This window comes from Homalodisca vitripennis, chromosome X, assembly GCF_021130785.1.
Source record: "Homalodisca vitripennis isolate AUS2020 chromosome X, UT_GWSS_2.1, whole genome shotgun sequence".
Classification (NCBI taxonomy): Eukaryota; Metazoa; Arthropoda; class Insecta; order Hemiptera; family Cicadellidae; genus Homalodisca; species Homalodisca vitripennis.
Window position 1 is genome coordinate 95,790,184 of NC_060215.1, and position 20,132 is coordinate 95,810,315.

At 34.1% G+C, this 20,132-nt stretch overlaps 1 protein-coding gene across 1 annotated transcript in view; it reads left to right on the forward strand.

Moving 5' to 3' along the window:
• The window catches only part of LOC124369715 (oxysterol-binding protein 1), a 120,742-nt gene extending 109,095 nt beyond the window's left edge, over positions 1 to 11,647 (forward strand). Inside the window, exons 12-13 of the mRNA XM_046827771.1 lie at positions 5,404 to 5,624; positions 11,195 to 11,647. Coding sequence (XP_046683727.1) covers positions 5,404 to 5,624; positions 11,195 to 11,337 — 364 coding nt within the window. The 3' untranslated portion in view covers positions 11,338 to 11,647. The remainder of the gene's footprint in view (positions 1 to 5,403; positions 5,625 to 11,194) is intronic.
• The last annotated feature ends 8,485 nt before the right edge of the window (positions 11,648 to 20,132 follow it).

The window sequence follows — 20,132 nt, forward strand, 5'->3', positions numbered from 1 at the left end:
TGTCTTCTTCCTTAATGGGGAATTGCCAGTAACCAGAATTCATGTCTAAGGTGCAGAACCATTGGCATCCATTTAAGTATGTAAGTATATCCCCGATCAAGGGCAAGGGGTACGCTATATCCTTTATTTGAAGATTCAAGCGGCGGTAGTCTACACAAAAACGCCAAGTATCAACTTTCTTTCTCACAAGGATAACAGGAGATGCATAGGCACTGTTACTTTCTCGAATAACTCCTTTGTTTAGCATTTCATTCACCTGTTCTCTGATAATTTCTCTCTCACGATGTGACACCCTGTAAGGAGATTGGTGGATTGGAGTCTTGTCTGTGAGTGGAATATCTAACTCACACACATTCGTCCGCCCTAACTGAGATTTATTCCAGGCAAAACGATCTCGAAACTCCCTAAGCAGCTTAAGCAAGGTTATTCGTTTGTCCTCAGATTACTGGGGATTAATATCAATGTTGTGCTCTTCAAACTCGTCTTCGTCTCGCTCTGTCCCATTGACTTCCATCGTCGGTTTTTCTCGTATTTCACAAACTTCATATACTTCAGCTAGTATCTCTCCTTTCTGTAGGCACTTTTTGTCATCCGCTAGGTTCATTGCAAGCACCTGATCAGGTGGTGTATCATGAGTATCAGGTCATATGGTACAAGTACCGACTTCTCTTTGAACACTTCTAACCTCGGCTCTATTACTCCTATACTAGGCAGAGACCCCTCGTACTTAATTCGCAAAAGCTTTTGACTTCGAGGCGGCAGTTCAGCTGAATCTTCACATACCACTTTGGCTTGTTTTTCTTGTCCATCTCCCAACTGGATATGATTCAGCCATGATGGGTCTGGAGGGGGACGCAAATACTTGGCATCTCTCTCTTCACTTCGGAAATCAGCCGAAATCCTTCTCCCGTTAGTTAGTGTGAAATATACCTTCTTTGTTGCAAAGTCAATCATTGTACTAAACTTCAGGTGGAAATCGTTGCCCATAATGCAGCAATCCCCTACTCCTCTAGCCACAAACACAGGGAACGCCATTACACAATGACTGATTTCCAAAAGAATTTCTACCCGGCCCACAATTTGTACTGGTTCGTCTGTTGCAGTCTTTACATTGACCCCCTGGACAGGCCTAATCTTCTCTCGTAATTGAGGTATCAAATTCTCGTCAACACAGCTTACACATGCACCAGTGTCTATTATTATCGACATGATCTTCTGATTTAGTTTTCCATTTATCTCTAACACTCCCACCGTTTTCACCGTGCTAGTCTCAGCTTGAGGAATTGATTTTGGTACAGGATGCCTTGTTGCATAGGCCTCATGAGCATACCTAGGCCTTGAAAATCGATTATATCATTTCCATGTCTCATGCCATTCTTGGCGCTCATGCTCCTGACAAAAGACAGTCTTCGATTGTTAAGCCTTCCTCTAATTGGTTGGGAGCCTCTTCTGACGGAATCACCCTCGATATTTAGCCTCTGGTTTAGCGATTCCCTTTCTCGTTTCCCTGATTCCCTGAACGGCAAGCCACAGCATAGTGACCTGGACGGTTACACTGATAGCAGATAACTCTTCCGTTGGCTGTCCTTCCTCTTCCGGGTTGGCGGTAACCACCTCTACCTCTTCCTTGGTTCCATCCATCCAGTGGCTCTCTCCTCAGCGCTGTCCCGGTTGACTGCTCTCTCCCTCTAGTCACGTGTCCGGTCTTCTCGTTCGCCCTCGACCGCTGTTGGTTCCCTCGCTGCTCCATTAGCTGCATGCCAAGCTTCGCAAATTCGGATGCAAGGTTCTCTATTTTGTTTTCCAGAGTTCTCACTGTAGTCCCTTCTCCATCGATATTGGTAACGGCTGGTCCTAAACTGTTGGCTCGTTGCGGTTCAGTCATTAAATGATCCACTCTCTGCCCGGCCATAAATCTAGCGGTCTCTATTTTTCTGATGTTGGTCATCAAATTTGCCAACGAGTCGTTTGTTATCACCATAACTTTCTCTAGCAAGGATGGCTTCAATCCGCGCAATACATATTTTATCTTGCTTCTTTCCAACATAGCGCTATCTACTTTATGGCACAGGTTTAGCACATCTTGCACATAGGCTTCGACCGGCTCCATCTTACCTTGCATTCTCATGCGTAGTCGATATTCTACCTGCTCCTCCCAGGCTATTCCTTGGAAAGTTTCTTTAAGGCCGTCCCTGATTTGTGCCCACGTTAGGCCGTCTCCCATCGTTCCCTCCATGTTCTCATACCATTTCAGTGCAGCAGCTTCTAGGTAACAAGGCAAGATAACCTTCTTCTTGTTCTCATCCCATCCATTGGCTTTGGCAACTCGATCAAATTGTGTCAGATACTCTTCAACGTTCTCTTCAATACCTCCTCTGAACCTCCCTGGAATGATGGTGAGTCCTCTTGCTTCTGCCATGGTGCCGTCGCTTTCTTCTTCTGCCTGAGCCTCCGATGCAAATTCAAATGATTTATTCAGCCGATCTACAAATTGTAATAGGCTACGTCTAGTGAAAACAACATTCAACTATAAAACGTGCAATAATTAGAGTCCATGCACCAATAAATGTCCATCAGGTCATGTACTAAAAATACATGCAGCCGAACCTGGTCTAATAGCAGCTTCTTCAATAAAGATATCTTCCGACGACTCCTCCTGAAGGGATGTCTCAGTTTCACTACCGGTCCTTGGTCTTTGCGCGCAGTCATACTCTGGGCTACTTTGTGGTGTCCAGCATTCCTCAACGATGGGCGGTTCTTCCTCTACCGTGTCTAAGCTCCGAAACTTCTCTTCAGGACGCGCCTCGTTTCTACTTTGGCTCCTCGTCTTGACCGTCAACCTCACAACAGAAAACATCCACGCACTCTTTACACTTCCAATATCAACACAGAAATTTTCAACAATTTCACTTGACAAATTTTAGGTCTTGTCGGGTTGAAATATTTTCTTTCTTTTATACACTCTTCCTTACCTCATTACTATAGTCTAACTCTTCTCCATCTGGCCTAAGCGTCCTTACTGATCCGATCTTACTAATTTAACCTAAGGTTGGTCTACAGAAAAGGAAAAACAAATATACGTACAGCACCTTTTACCACCCATGTCCTCGGTCCTTACGTGGGTCTAGCTTACCCGGCGCCTCCACCAAATTTGTGACGTAGACCGCCACAGGGGGGTGAAAGTTTGACTCACTTGGCTGGTGTGCTGAGGTCCACCTCAACACAGCGGGTGATGACCGAAGGGAGGAGGGGTGTTGTGGAAGGAACAAACACTTCAACTGTTGTATAACCGATGTTTAATACTAATATAGCCGCTCAATGGCTCCAGACGCGACCACACTCCTATCTAACTCGCAGATCAACCCTAACCGACACATTTGTGACGTACAGAAAGCGCGAGCCCGACCTAATGACCCGACCGGGGAAGGCGGCTCACATAGGACCCCTGGTTTGGCTCTCGCTGTCGTCTACATCTGCACCTCGCACCACACTCCACAATGACGCTCCTGTCCATTCGTTCTCCGCACTCCATCCCTCCTCTCATGGCCCCGACGATGGGAGGGGGTACCCATTGTCACAACATGATTAGTATCATTTATAGCCAATTCAAACCGAAGATATACAATGTTTGGGTAAGTTCTTTGGTTAGTCTCAACCAATAGAAAGTTTCATGATGGTGGCCATTCGCAATTGTACTAAGTTTCGGTCTGGGATATTTTACAACATAAATTAGGATTGAGACAACATTTTTAAGCAATTTAAACCTGCTGTTATTCTTAATATTTTGTTGTCTAAAAGTGGTCGTACAAAAGTTTTAGAAGTATAGAAGAAAATTCAATCTTTATAATAATTTATACTGTTAACATTTTTCATTGGGTTTTAATTGTGTTAATATTATGTGGGTGTTAATATTTTCTTTGTGTTTCTTGTTCGATTTGTGTTTTTGATTTTTCATTTACCATACGATGCTTTCATTGTTACTTTAAAAATAATTTCCTATGACCACTCTCTATTTATACAAGTTAGTACTCTTGTAAGTTTTTATGTCTATTACAATGTTCCTGTTAATTTTAAAATAAGTCTCTAGTTCTAAAATGATTATTTTTTAATTATTATTGCCCAATAGTTTGACAAAGTCTATTGTAACTTGTTATATTGCTTAATGACTAGTAAAGACATATTAAATCTTGAATCTTACAGCTTAAATTCGAGATAACAGCACATGTGAAATGTACATTTCTTCCAACTAAGCCAGAAGGGAAATTTTACCTTTTGACATAGTTTCAAAAATTATTTTATTATGGCTGTCGTTATAACAATTCTCAGTATATTGGTTTAATGTAGTAAAATAATTCATAGAAAGATACAAAGATTAAATTAAGCATATAAATTGTTTATTTCAAATTGATTATTGACAAGTCGATGGAAAGTTTAAAAGGATAACAAGATTTTGATGATTTTAAGTAGTCATTTGTCTAGATACTAATTTAAACTTAATTTTTTATAGAATGTATGTTTATATGATTGCATTTTGTCGTGATTTTGTACAATGTGGATAGTAAACATTTATAAACTTTCTATTGGTTGAGAAACTTTTTTTGGTAGTAGGAGAACTTATCTGAGTAATGTATTGTGATTTACCCATGTGTACTGTCTTAGTATAAATTTTAGTTTGAATTACAGAGAAATAATGACATTTTGCCACCATTTCCACAATAGTGTTGTATATTATTCAACACTGCACTGTTTACAGTTGTTAAAATCACATTAATATTACGTAATAATTGACAAGTTTTATTACACTTACAGTTGTTGACAACTCTTACACTTTAAAGTTGATGGCTGTTCACAATTTGGGAAAAGAATGGCTATATATAAGTTTTTATTCGTGTTTTATTTTTTAAGTTCTAAACACCAATTTTAGTAACATTTTCATATCTCACATTGTTTGGCCAAACTTAAAGTTTTTGTCTACAAATGTTACATTTGTACGTTCAACCTCATAAAATTAATATGTAAAAAGACAAGTGAATATTTATTGGTACATAAATAAACTTCAGAATTTTATGAAGACAGCAATACCAATTGCTTGATGTATTGAGTATACAAATTTTTGTTATGAATTTCTAAAGAATGCATACAAAAAATGAAATATTATCTTGCTACTTTAGAAACTGTCAGATCTAGGGATCACAGTTCAGGAGGATTGAGAGATGAGAATATGGGACAGAGAACTAATTCCCGGTACTTGGAGTGGGGGGGAGAATGGGCTAGCAGGCTGCGATATCTCAGGAATGGTATAAACAGGAAACAATGTTGCTCATGCGACCTAGAGGTCAGAGTTTGCAATTCTGATGCAAGCACAATCTTAATTGTACTTAAACTGATAAATGTTATTTACAGGGCTGACTACGACAAGTATTACAACTTCACTTTGTTGGCTTGCCAACTGAATGAGATGGAGGAGGGTATCGCTCCCACAGACTCTCGCCTGAGACCAGATCAGAGGCTAATGGAGGAGGGTAGGTGGCAGGATGCGAACCAGATCAAGCAAAAACTGGAGGAGAAGCAGAGAACAGTGCGCAGGCAGCGGGAGTCTAATGCCGAGATTGCAGCTTGTGATGGTAAGTTGAGTTGAGTGAGAAGCAGGTATAAAAAACTACACAAGTAATCTGTTCGTCTGTTCTGTGATATCTGTGAATAATAATTACCATCTCTGTTTGTTACGGATGAATTTTTGCAAAGTTTAATGAAGAAATAAAATAAAAGTCTAAAAAATGAGGTTCATCTTTAGAGAAATGGAGATGGGACTTTTAGGACACTTGGTTATGTTTTAACCATCTACAGTAGATGCACTCTAACTTTGCATCTGGCACATCTACCTTTTAGTGTGCAATTGGTATCGGTACCAATATAAAGCGATAGCGAATGCTCCCATCTCTATACGCCCATCCGTCTTGTTGGGGATTCACTGGTGCAAGTCCTAAGTAAGTTGTTTCAAAGTAGCAAACTGTAATTTCTTCTCTTACAACAATATTTAATGTTTATTAACATGGTGTTACTAACCTTGTTTTAATTATAATAAACATGTAAAAATAATAATTGTTTTTGCTAACATAAAATATAACATTAATTATACTACTTGTAACTGTGTAACTAATATTTTTAGATATTCATGATCATGAGAAAATCCTTTTTAACATCATTATTTTTTATGAGGATGTTAAAAAAAAATAACATCCATATAATATATTTTTTATGACCAGTCTACATTACAAGAAGTAAACCTGAAGTACCGAGCTATTTTTGTGGGATTTGCAAAGTTTTGGGGAAATTACTATATTTTAGGAATTATAAATTTGCCTATCAAAAGACATAATGCTTGCTGGTCCCTGCATGTACAAGCGTACCTTTAAAGTGGTCGCTTATGCATTGATGGATTTTGTTGAAGCAAGTACCTTTGGAATTGTAATAAAATTGATCAAATAGTTGGTCTCTTGTAAAGTTTTTATAATTGTACTGGTTTTTTTTGTTATTTGACTTTAAAAATGTCTAACAGACGCCATTTTGTTAATATTAAAGAAAATAACATAATTATTTCTTTCAAATTTTCGCTTATCTATTCAAACCTATGTGCTAAATTTGGTTTCTTTAGCTTAACTAGTTTTAGAGATAATAATATTTAAAAATAAACAAAATGGAGGCTAGCAGCTAATCGAGACATTTCTCAACCTATATTTATATGACATTATTTGTTTGAAACGATGAGTACTATCAGCCACAGAAGTTTGTGACACCCCACTTCCCCTTCCTCCTTGTGGTGTTGCCACATTGCCATATCAGTTGATTCTCAGTATGAGGCGATGTGATGTGACGTTTGTTTCGGTTGTTTACATCTGTTTTTTTTTTTTGTTCGGCATTCGATTATCTATATGCTTTTATTTCATTATATTATATTTTGCTCACATTCTGTGTCACAGTGTAAATACGTGTATTAATTTAAATTGTGAAGATGGGATTTAAGAAGATAGATGAGAAATAAAGATGAGCAGTAATGATCACTTGATTGTTGAATTCAATCTATTTATCCCATCACTAGTTATTCTTTGTTACAGCTGACATCACCACACCACAACCCAGCGTCTGCATTGATATATCTTATACTATAGTATTATTGTGGACATTGGGCTGATGCGCAACAGTTTTCTTTGGACTGACAACGAAAGATTGCTTTTTTTCATGCAAAGTACTAAACGTATGTTATAGTTAGATAATAGCTTATTCTTATCTACTTCAGAGACCACAGAATGGCAGTGAAAGTAAGTTTTATCCATATACCTGGTGTTATGACTTACTTCATGGAACTTTAATTTTCCTTAAATAATTTAATTTCATATTTCGAATATCTAATTTTTCCATTGGAAGTTCCTTATTATTTTCTGCCCTTTTCCACTTGAAACCGGGTTGCAAAATAATTTTTTGTAAACTAGATTCTTACCCTTCATATTGTATTTCTTTTTTCAGTACCCTTTAATATTAGCCTTTCCTTTTCTGTTAAGTGAAAGTTATTATTAATATATACGAGGGGGTACCCAAAAAAAACTGGAATTATTTAATAAAAATTATATATTATCAAATTTTTACAATACGACCTTATCTCCTTCAAAATAATCTCCATGACAACTAATACACTTGTCCCAACGGTATTTCTATTGATCAAAACATTTTTTGTAGTCATCTTTAGAAATGGCTGCAAGCTCGAGCTTTGTTTTTTCCTAACCTCTTCAACGCTGTCAAATCGTTGACCTTTCAAGCCTCTTTTCATGTGTGGAAATAAAAAAAAGTCGCATGGAGCGAGGTCAGGCGAGTAAGGTGCATAGGGCAGCGGAATCATGCCGTTTTTGGCTAAAAACTGCCTAACTGAGATGGCTGTGTGTGCCGGTGTGTTGTCGTGGTGGAAGAACCAGTCTCCAGTCTGCCACAAATCGGGTCTTTTCTGGCGAACTTTTCGCTGAACCGAGCTCCAAGTTAACCCACTACTCTCTGATAGTTCCTCAATTGTCTGTCGACGGTCGGTGAGCACAAGTTCACGAATTTTCTCAACATTTTCGTCCGTTCGAGAGGTTGATGGACGTCCAGAACGAGGTTTGTCTTCAATCGACATGTCGCCATTTTTAAATCGAGCGAACCACTCGTAGACCTGAGTTTTCCCCATAGCATCATCTTTGTAAGCTGTATTCAACATTAAAATAGTTTCTGCAGCATTTTTACCAAGTAAAAAACAAAATTTCACAGCTGCACGTTGTTCACTTAAACTTGCCATGACAAAAAACGAAACAAGAACAAAACAGGGTTAGCGAAAACAGTCACTACGAACGAACAGAATGCACTAGGACAACGGAACTGGGGTCACTGAGCTCGCAATGGGTTGCGCGACACACGCCTAGCGGCAGGAATGTGTACTACACGCTGCCGGCTGCCAGCAATACAATTCCGGTTACTTTTGGGTACCCCCTCGTACATTAAATATTTATTACAGCATTGAAATCACTCTTTGCCTTTTTTGTGTGAAGTAATGAATTTCTTTTCTCCTTTCTTTGAATTTTCACTTTCTTTCAAAACTCTGTATATGGTAGTTGCTAATTTCCCATAAGTATCTGCCACTTTGATTCTGAACTGTTTTTCAGACATTCTGGAATACACTTTTTCCATATGTTTGTAAACATTACATATTATTTTGCGTGCTTGATTATGAATAACTGTTTTGAAACTGGAGCACTGCGGTTTCAATTTTAAACACCAGTACATGTGTTTTTACCCACTGTAGTACACACTTTATTCTGAGCAGGAAGAACAACTGTAACAGGCTGCACTTGTAATCTATTCAGCGGGCTGCAAATGCGTGCAGCAACACTCATAAACTATGCAATTAAGATATTGCATTAGACTATGCCTGTTTCACGTATTGTCTGAATAATCTTGCAGTGACATAGCATTTTTCCCAAACACTTTCAAATTGACAAAAACTAGCATTTTATGTATTTAACTTTTAGAATGGCTATAGCACTCAAGGGGTTAAAAGAGTGACTATTTAGCCCATATGATCTTAGGATAAAATTTACTAACAGTTTAATTTGGGTCTAATAAAGATGTTTTGTTAGGATGGAGTTTTTTAAAGATGATTTAAGGGAAAGATTCATAAAATAAATGTTCTTTTCTATGGTGAAACATCTAAACTAGAAAAGCATCTCTTAAGAATTTATGTTAAGAGTTGATCCTCTACAGACTAGAAAAATATTGTATTATAAATAGATGATGATGCAAATGTTATTAGAAGAGTGTTTAAGGATTTTTGATTTGTTTATATACAAGTTTATTTACAATCCCCTTCATGTAGAATGTATAAAATATATTTTTACCTGATAGTTGTAAAGATTTTTAGTTGTGATTGTTAACTTTAAGGAATTAACATTTTTATTTGAACCGAGTGTAAATAGTAAAAACAAGGTAAAGCGGCATGAAATGAACATAGTAAAAGTGGAATTTCTCCAATGTTTTCTGAGAGTAAGATCATCAACAGAATATTTTACACTTTAAAGTAATGGTAGGACTGCACATAGCTCATGTTAGGATTACTTTATAATGCATTTCTATAAAATGTGTACAGTTTGAAATAGAATAATGCTAAAAAAATTTTAAATGGTGTAAACACAGTTATTATAAATTATGCCTTAAATGACTTATGTTGTTTTTATATAATCTGTTGACATTTGCATTGATAACAGTATTTACATTAATAATTTCAAAATTACTAAACTACAAACTAACAAAATAATAGTTATTTGGAAAGACATACATTGGAGCGTAGATTATCCGAAACAATTGGTGCAGGGGGGTTTTCCGGATAATCAATATTGTGGATAATCGGACATCACTGTAAAAAACGTCTAATATTTTGTTGAAGGTAGGGGAGTGGGTGGAACATAAAAAAAAACACGTTTTTGGATTAGAACACACAAAAGCGCCTTTTAATATGACACGAAAGTATAAAATAATATGTGAAGGTAACACATAAAGTAGAGATTACACATACAGTACATACAATTTTGGCTCAGTGACTTAAATATTGTAGAAACAGTACAAAATTTGCTTAAAATAAGATAAAATGGGGACAGTACAAAATCAACCCGAAATTGGATACATATGATAAAACAATACAAAATTAATCCTAGAGAAAAAGTTGATCATGATTGTTTGCTTAAGCTTTGACATCCATTTTTTTACCGCTGTCTTGTAGGCGTTTTAAAGACAGCAGCTGCACAGCATCACATTCATCTTGCTGTACCAACCTTTAGTGACAATCTCAAAGCACTGAAAGACTTCTTCATTGGGCGGACCTTTTTCAACCAAGACGTTGTCATCATCTTGATCATCGTCTTCATCAGTGTGATCTTTTGGCTCTAGTACATGTGCTATTACGTCATCATCTGTCAACAGTCTATAGCCAGGATCATCCTCATCATACTCTAGTCACTTATGAATGTTTTCTTGGTTACATTCTTCAAATCCTGAAGACTCAAAACAGCTCAACCACTTCTGAAACAACGGTACCATTTCTTGGTTCTTCTGGTATAGTCCTAGTTTCAGAGTCAAATGTTGGGTAAAACTTGTTCCATGCTTTTTTAGGGTAGTATCTTTGACATTAGCCCACGCTTCTGCAACCATATAAACAGCATACTTAAGTTAGTACCTTTATAGATTTCAAGGATTGTTTTATTTTCTTCTTGGTCAATTAGTACACTATGAAGCAATTCTTTTCTGTTGTAATGCTTGAAGGCCTCAATCACTCTTTGGTTCAAGGGTTGAAAGACTGACGTAGCATTTGGTAACAAAAAAATCACCTTAAACCTCCATCTTCTCTCTTAAGTGAAAGGTTTGAGGGATGACTTGGAGTGCCGCCAATTACCAAAAGCACAACATTTTAGTATCCCAAGTTTTCATCTATTTTTTTAACCTCTGGGATGAATACACTGTCATGAAGGTTATTTTTGATGATGGAAGGATTGTGAAGGAAAAACGATTTTTCCGCAATCGGTAGAATTGTACTTCCTGGATTGAAATATTCCACTAATAAATATAAAGACTGTGTATTTATTGCATTTTTTTAGTTTATAGACTTCATTATTTTTTCCAGGGACGCCATACATTCCCTATGAGCCAGTCTGGTTCAAGCAGGAGATGGATGAAGTCACCGGACAACCTGCACACTCCTACAAGGGTGGCTACTGGGAAGCTAAGGAGAGACAGGATTGGTCTATGTGCCCTGATATATTTTAAGATTTGTGATATTCCTTTTAAATGCTTGAGCACTATCTTTAATTTTTCACTATTTTGAAAGTATTATCGTAAAAATAATTTATTTTAAATAATAATACTGCAATACTTTTATAGCTTGTTGTTGTTGCAATATGTTGTGTTTGTTGTCAAACGAATGACATTTATCTAGTGCAATAATTTTATTTTGTGATAATCAAATGAGATTAATTATTTGTTTCTCTGCTTAGTACATTGGTGCTCGAGCTTGCAAATAAATGTACAGAGATTATATAGCATTGATTAAAGTTGATATCCAGTATTTGTTCCAATATCTGATTTTTATTTATTGACCAACCTGCAATCTTTGATAAACATGTGATCATATCATCAGCCTGCAATGTGGGTATTCTCTAGAGACGTCTTACAGTGAACACCATTTCAAGCTAAATCTATATAAACTAAATCAATGGAAAAATGGATAATTAGTTCTTAAACTCAACTATGATTGCCTAGTATCAATAAAATTTTAGTTCATTAAAATCTTTTTTCCTTTAATGTAAAAACTCAAGATTTTAATTTATTTTGCTATTATATTGAGATAAATAAAAAAGACAACTATATGTAATGTGTATTTATATGTAATGTTGGGGAATTAAATCCAATACTCCTATGGCCAATTGTGACATAGAAATACAATCACCATAAGATAAACTGAGATAGGCAGTGATATAGCAATTACTAAAAACGTCCAAGCTGACACAGAAAATGCATAGAGTAAAAGAATCCTAAATTGTATTTCAATTTTAGATCCAGTTTGTCTAATAGACAAACATAGTAGTTGGATCATTATGTTCATCAGACAATTCTTTAGTCTGGAATTACGAGGTGTGTTTTTTAAGTAAGGTCTGTTTTGTTGTAGACACTAGTAGTTTGCGCACATACTGTAACGAGCACTTACGTCGTGTACCGGCATGCCTCGTAAAAAACTGTGCTCATTTTCAGCTCTGTAGCTAACCTGTGCGGTTCTGCTCTGTGCTTCAGTATTGGTGTTTATTTTATTGATTTGAAGTTACATCTGGGTCCAGTGGTGTTTTCCTCAGGTATTCTTCCACTGAGTAGAAGGGATTTTTCAGCAGCCAGTTGATTAGGTCTTTCTTCAGCTTCTGGGGTGGGGTATTCTTCAGATCCTGTGGTTGCAAGTTGAAAAGTTTTGTTCCAATACAAGATGGTTTTTGCTGTTCTTGCTGAGTTGATAATAAATTAATAAATGAGAGTTCTAAGATAGTTTTAGTTTTTTATAGTTGTTAGCCAATTATTTTAATTTTGAAGATTTAAAAACTGTTACTCATACAAATTTATATCACCTGTCAATCAAGTTTTGTTGTAGGATAGATTTGATTACTGTAAAACTACACATATTAATACATTCTTGAAGCTCTTTTCTTATTGGAAATTATATATTAATTTAAACAAACTGTCCAATAATATAAGTTTTTATTTTTGTGAGGCCTTTCGTACTCATTACTTGTATTCAGTTGTGTGGGTCCGAAGATGTTCTCATTGAGTATGAAAGGCCTCACAAAAATAAAAACTTATATTATTGGAGAGTTTGTTTAAATTAATATACACATATTAATTAAAATAAATCCCAGATTTTTAGTAAAGATAGGAAGCTGTGTAAAAATTATGATTATATATATGAGGAAATGAATGCTAGTTGAACTGGTTTGTGAAGTGGAATTTAGATAATTCAAACCACAAGGGACTGGCAACAAAATTTGAATCATCTACAAATTCAAATTACGATGCATCTTTAACCCATTGAGGAAGTATTTATTGAAGCCTCTGCAGTACTGGTAGCAGCATTTAAATTGGGGGAAATGCAACACTTTGGTCAAAGCTTTCTAAAACTAAATCCATAAAATAAAGAGCATTAATTTTTTACCACATTATTTACAGTAAAATCTTCATTGAATATACTAAACATTTTTAATAAAGTTATTTTATCTCCACATAAGAAATAAAATGGAACAAAACCTGAATCCTCCATATTAATATTAAATGGCAAAGCAATTTTTTTAAATATGTTTGTGTCAAGTGTTTTGACTAAGTGGGAGTTTTTGAAGTTTGAGCAAAAAATGTATAGTACAGATAAAACTTTATGAAAAATTGCCAGTAAACATTGTCTATATCATAAATCCAATTATACAGTTGGTAAAATAATGACCCAGTGGTCCACCATGGTAGGAGACAGGAACTATGGTTCTGTATGACTGGTAATTAAAATTCAAAATTGAAGGGTTTTAGTTTTTAAGCTTTATATAACACTTTTTGTTGTTTTGATAAAGTGTTGAACAAACATAGATTGGAGCCCCTTCCCACACCTGGAATATGTTAAATGCTAATAATATTAAAAATTTATAAAACTATTTAAAGGTTTGACAGCAGTCTGAGAACATTACTATTATTCTTATTTTACGCTCTACAAGAACGGCTTTAACACAAACGTAAATGTACTCCTTTTGGAGACTGCCCAATAACAAACAAAAATTTCATGAAAATTACGCTGTATTAATAAAAATAAGAAGGGCTCGGAGAAATGGCTATATCTTTAAAACTAAAAGACACATCCTCCACATTTTACCTAGAATTTATATGTTGAAATATGGGCTTTAAAGATACATATATTTTACTTAAAAATATAGTCATGTATTTTTATTACTTAAATAATATGTATTTGACATTTAAATGCTTTTTAACTTCAAACCATGTTACCCCTAATAGAAAGTATTGGGATATAAATTAACATGCATTTTTATAAAAGATATATTTACTGTGTATACAACTTAACAAATTTTCGAGACATGAAATTATTAATTGTGTGTTATTTTACTGCGGCTGCGAGGTTGACGTCCACTACGTGCATTGCGCATAGACGGAACAAACTCTCTGAGATGAACAAATACAGACATACAAAATATGAACTTCAAGTTAAATATAATTTTTAAGACACGATATTTCGTTAATTTTGTTGTGTAAATTTGGGTTTTTATGTACTAAGTGTGACAGAAACACGTTATAGCAATCGGTTAGTAACTATAGTTATAATTTTAATGAATGTACACGAGTATAAATTGATGAAAGATAAATCTATTTTGTTTTTTTGTGATTTTAATGTCATAATACCAGTGATAACAACGACTATTGCTATATTAGACATTCTTTTGGGTTACACTTTCAGACAAACTATTACAGGTATCAACCTGAGATCTGACAGGGGAGGCACTGTATAGACAACATTTTTGTTAATCTTTCATATGAAAATTTGGCTTTTATTTAGCAGTTTCTTTGAAGCAAGTACGTTGAACATGAAAAAAATCAAACTAATAATATTTAGCAAGAAAATTATCAAAAACATTTCCACATGAAAATTGGAAGAAAGTATTCAATGAAGGAGATGTTGAAAGACAAATCATTAATTTTATAGCCAAAGTTTCTTAATCAGAAAATTAGATTTTAACAGAGGATAACTTTAAGATGCTCATCTTTTACATATCAATGGCCCACCAGGATTAATAGTAATTATAAATTAAAGAAGTTTGAACATAAAACTATTAGCTTGAATACAATTTGACCATGCCAGGGGCTTCATTGTTGCTGTTTGCAACCACAATATTTCTTTGCTTCGATTATGGACTTACACTTTTTGTAAACATTTGATTAAAATATGTTACAAAAAAAGTTAAATGGGTTATTTCATAACCTTAGATATATCAGAAGTTCACCACCAAAGGGTTGAAAATTCTTTATTTTCTTTTTAAAGTTAGAACTATAAAACACGTTTTGATAAGCATCTAACTTTGTATGTGTCTTACACAATTTGAATGAATGAATGAATGAACAATTTCTTTATTGTTGTCAGTTTTACATTTTTACATACAGTAGATCTTAAACTAAAATCAACAATAAAGCCCGAGGTAACAAAATACCAGTTCGGGAATTACACTAGTACACAGAAAGAAACAGCAACTTGAAAAAAAGGACTGCCCTACCAGATCCTTGTAATGATACACTCTGAAACAACTATAACTAGATTAACTTCTAAAAAAAAGTAACATAAAACGGAATATACGTGAAATGTTGATCAGATTTTTCAGGTAAATTATAATATAAAGTTACAATTTAAAAGTGTAATGATCATACTATAGTGTTGTAAAACCTGTCTACATCTTCTTCTAATAACAAAAAATGCCGAAGCATTTTAACAAACTTATTTTTGATTTTACATTTTTCTTAAATATTCTGGTAAACAATTAAAAAACTTTGGTCCTAAAAAAAGATAGAATTATTTTAAAACAAGGTTAGATGGGGTCTCGGAACTTGAACGTTTATTCTTCTCTGACTATAATGTGAATTTGCATTGTAAAACTGCTGCTTTGATTATAAAATGATTTTTAATACTTTTTATAGATATACAGATTTTTTATCGGTAACACATTTTAAATCTCTAAAAATTGGAGCTGAACTCTCCATTTTATTCTTAAATTTTATTATTCTTATGAAATGTCTTTGCAGAGTAATAATTGGTTTGAGGGTTTGTAATCTAAAGTTCCTCCCCAAATTTCTAAACCGTATTCAATTTTTAGAATTTATAAAGGCAAAATAAACTTGTGTTTAAGCAATCCTGTATAGCATACCGTTTCTAAGAGAATAAAAAAGTCTAACATACTTCACTAGTTTAGACTTAACTTCAGCTATATGAGATTCCAATTCAACTTTGAATCTACCATAATCCAAGATATTTAATACTATCAACCTGTTCTAAGTTTGAACAATTACACACTATATTATTATTAGAATGACAACTCAAAACATGGTAATTTAACAGGTGAAATAAAGGATACTTTTCTACATAAGTTTAAGATAAAGAATGTATTTGGTTTTAGGGCTCATTACCATGAAGTTATTAGAAAACCACCATCTTAAAGCATTTACATCATGTTGCATACTCAGTTGTACTTGTGCTAGTGAGTCTGCTTTATAAAATAAAGCAGTATCATCCGCAAATGCTACAATCTTGCCCTTGAAATTACCATTGCCCAAATTATTAATATAAATTAGAAAAAGAGGGCCAGACAAAACTGATCCTTGGGGTATCCCTATACCTAGTTTACCTACTTCACTAAAAGTTTTATTAGCTCTAGTTACTTGAGTTCTATCTGTCAAATAAGAACAAAACCTTTGCAAAGCAATTCCCCTGATGCCTGCGTCATGCATTCTATTTAAAAGTACTCGATGATCCCACTGTATCGAACGCCTTCATGACGTCGACAAATAGTCCAGCGCACACTTTATTCCTTCATTCATGCCTGTGTAGACCTGAGACATGAAGTCCAATAAGGCAGCACTTGTATTTAACTTACTTTGGAACCCATACTGTTTTTTACTATAAAAACTATGTTTTTGTAAGAAAATTCACTAGCCTCACCTTAACAATTCTTTCGAGTATTTTAGAAAATATTGAAAGTAACGCAATAGGTCGATAGTTTCCAGGATTTGATCTGTCATTTTTTTTGAAGAGTGGAGTGACTACCGCATGTTTTAAAATTTTTGGGAACTCTCCTGTCGACAAGCTAAGATTTATCAAATAAACTAGCACGTCTGTAATTGATTAGGATATTTCTTTGATGATAACAGGTGTAATATTATCAAAACCAGGAGCTTTGTTATTTTTTAAAGATTTTATTATATTGATTATTTTCTTTGTTATTAGTCGGATACAAAAACATCGAGTCTTTTATTGCTACAGTATGGAAGATATTTTGGTGACAACTATTCATACGAGTGGGATTAGTGTTTTCTGCTTCTCTATTGTTTGTCTCAGGTCTACTGCAATTGAACAAAAGAAATTATTCAAAATGTAGGACACCTCTTTCGGGTTTGAAGTTATAATATCATTGTGGTTTTTCACCAGAATTACACCTGAGTTTTTAAACTTTATCCCCTACTAATTCCTTTATAGTTTTTCCACTGTTTTGTTGTATTGGTTTTAATTTTGGTTGAAACAATACTGGGGAAGTGTATAACAGTAACAGCAAGTAAAATTTAATCTTTCTTAAAAATTATAATATTTTTAAATGGTAAAATAAGCAGTCCAGAGGTTTTGCACTTATATTTTAATTTTGTTAGTACTACCACTATCTGTATTCATTAATAACACAAGTCACTATTACACAACTAGCATCAACAACGAAAGCGATGAAAACAACGTTAAGATTGTAAGCTCACTGTCTCTCTCGCATGAAGCATGGGAAGTGAGGTCTGTATTATGTTTGTCAACCCCACGGGTCGCAGACGATGGACTCGTCATTCTGAAAACTTACGAAGCATAAGTATTGTGGTTTACTATATGTCAGCTGTTATAGTTAAAATATCAAACAAATCTAAACTAAACTATGTTACATTATTCAACTACAATTATACTTTCAGTTTACCGCAAGTTAAAATATATTTTGAATATTTGTATCAATGGGGGAGGGGGTTAAAACCTCAAACCAACCCCCCCTCTGGATATGCCTATGTTGCTATATATGACATAAATAAAATCCAGTCCGGTTCTGATAAAATTTGATAAGAGTAATTTGTGAATATATCCAGAACAGTGATATCATAGTGAATTTAGCAGCGTCAAAATGCATTAAATGTATGTGCAAGGTCGATACAGAATACCCCTCCCCCACATTAGTAAAGAATAAAAAATATCTGGGGCCCATTTTATCTAGCATACAAATCACAAATTTTCAGTCTTCACTATTATTACTTTTATTCTTTGTTGCAACTTAAATATTAAATCTTTATTATTCATACATACATATTTCAAACTTTCTCTTTGTAATATTCAATTGTCCATTTTGATTTGCTTATGATCGATTTAAGATATAATATTATGATTACAACTTTACTACTATATTTCTTAATCCAGAAATGCCCATAATTCAAAATGTTTTATTCTTTTATAATTATTATCTTTATACCTTGTGTTTTTTTGTGTATGACATAATGCAAATCTTACTAACAATGATGTTCATAAGTAAGGTTAAAATGTGTAATGCGTTACTAACTAAACAAATAAATTCAAGGACCTCTAACCTTTCTTATTAAAATGTCAGTAAATCCGGATAATTTTCTTTTTTTGAAAAACTACAGGATATAAACTTGAATGGAAGATACAGTTAACTTTTATAAAAAGCATGCTAAAGTAGTTTGCTTTTATTTTGGCTATTGGCTATAGTCGGATACCATTCAGAAAGCAGCACTTGTTTAACGTACCTCGTTTCTTATTAGCTGGTATTTTAAACTATTTATTTAAAAACATCAGATGTTATTACAACTATAACGCAAGTTTATGTATAAATTACTATAAACTTTAATTATTCACGATTTTAAACTGCTACAGGTGTGGTTTAGGAATATTAAAATCTATATTATTTATTAAAATTTACACTTAATGTACCAAGCATCGTTTGCTGTGTAAATGCTGTACCTCTCACACCATTATGTCTTTCATGTTAACTGTAAGAAATCGTAATGTAGTCCTAATTTCGCCTGGCAAAAGTAAAATTCATTCAGTCATCACGAACACAATTTATATTATATGGACATGAACTAAATTGAAATTTGAAACAATTTAAATGAAATATATGTGTATCAGCAGAGCAATTTATTTTTGCTGGTAGTTGAGTGGAGTCAAACTTGGGGAGGCTACCATCCAAGAGTGTGTGGTACAATAGTAATAGTTCTGGATCAATTTTTAATATAAAATTTCCACTCTATTTTATATAAAATTGTGTGGAAATTATTAAAAAACAAAATAATTACAACATTTCTTTTAAATTTTAAATAAAACAAAACCAAAAAACCTAAATAAAGATGAATGAAAACCTAAGGAGATAAATGCAATAATACTAATATATTTGTTAAATATTGAAAATTTCACTATTAGCAAACTATGAAAGAGTGGCTTACTTGTTAGTTCATAGGGCAAAAACCTTATGCTCAGCTAAAAATGGATTAAATGAGAGTTCAATCGGAACTTTAACTCAATTAATACCATCAGTCAGTAATAAAAAATACAAATTTAACAGATTAATCATTTGTGATGCAGCAAATCAAAATAGAGATACATTTTCTTTATGTCAATCCCTTATTAGCTGGGATTATCGGGGGAAATAGAACATTAGGAGAGTGTCAAAAACACAACACTCTTGAACACAGTCTCATGGAAACAACATCCAGAACGCATCCATGATTTGAAAAACTGTTTACAATGTAATATTTAGTCCAAGGTATACATAGGTGAGACAAAAAACTATTATACGTTAGAATGAAAGAAAAAACTCAAGAAATGGACTAGCAGAAAAGTATTTCATATCATTGTTGGTCCACAGATCATTGAAAATATTGTTGTAAAAACTAGAATGGAGCCAAATAATACATAGGGAACCTCATTTCTTTTAACGGAAATTAATCTCATGCATTGATAAGTGGACTAACCGTCGTTGGTAGCCAGTTAAAGTTAGGCCGCTTTGGTTGCTAATTCTGAAAAACAAACTAAAATGAAAACCTAGAGTCAAACAGAATATAGATTTATAGCCAATTCGGTATGGCTATGGTAAGTTAATCTACTGTAGAACGAACTAATAAAACATTTCAACTCCGTTTCCTAATTTGCCACCAAATCGAAGCAGAAACAGTTTTTCGGCACCATGGCACCGTTTACGCAGACAATTTCTATAATTCTTTTGATTTTTAGAATA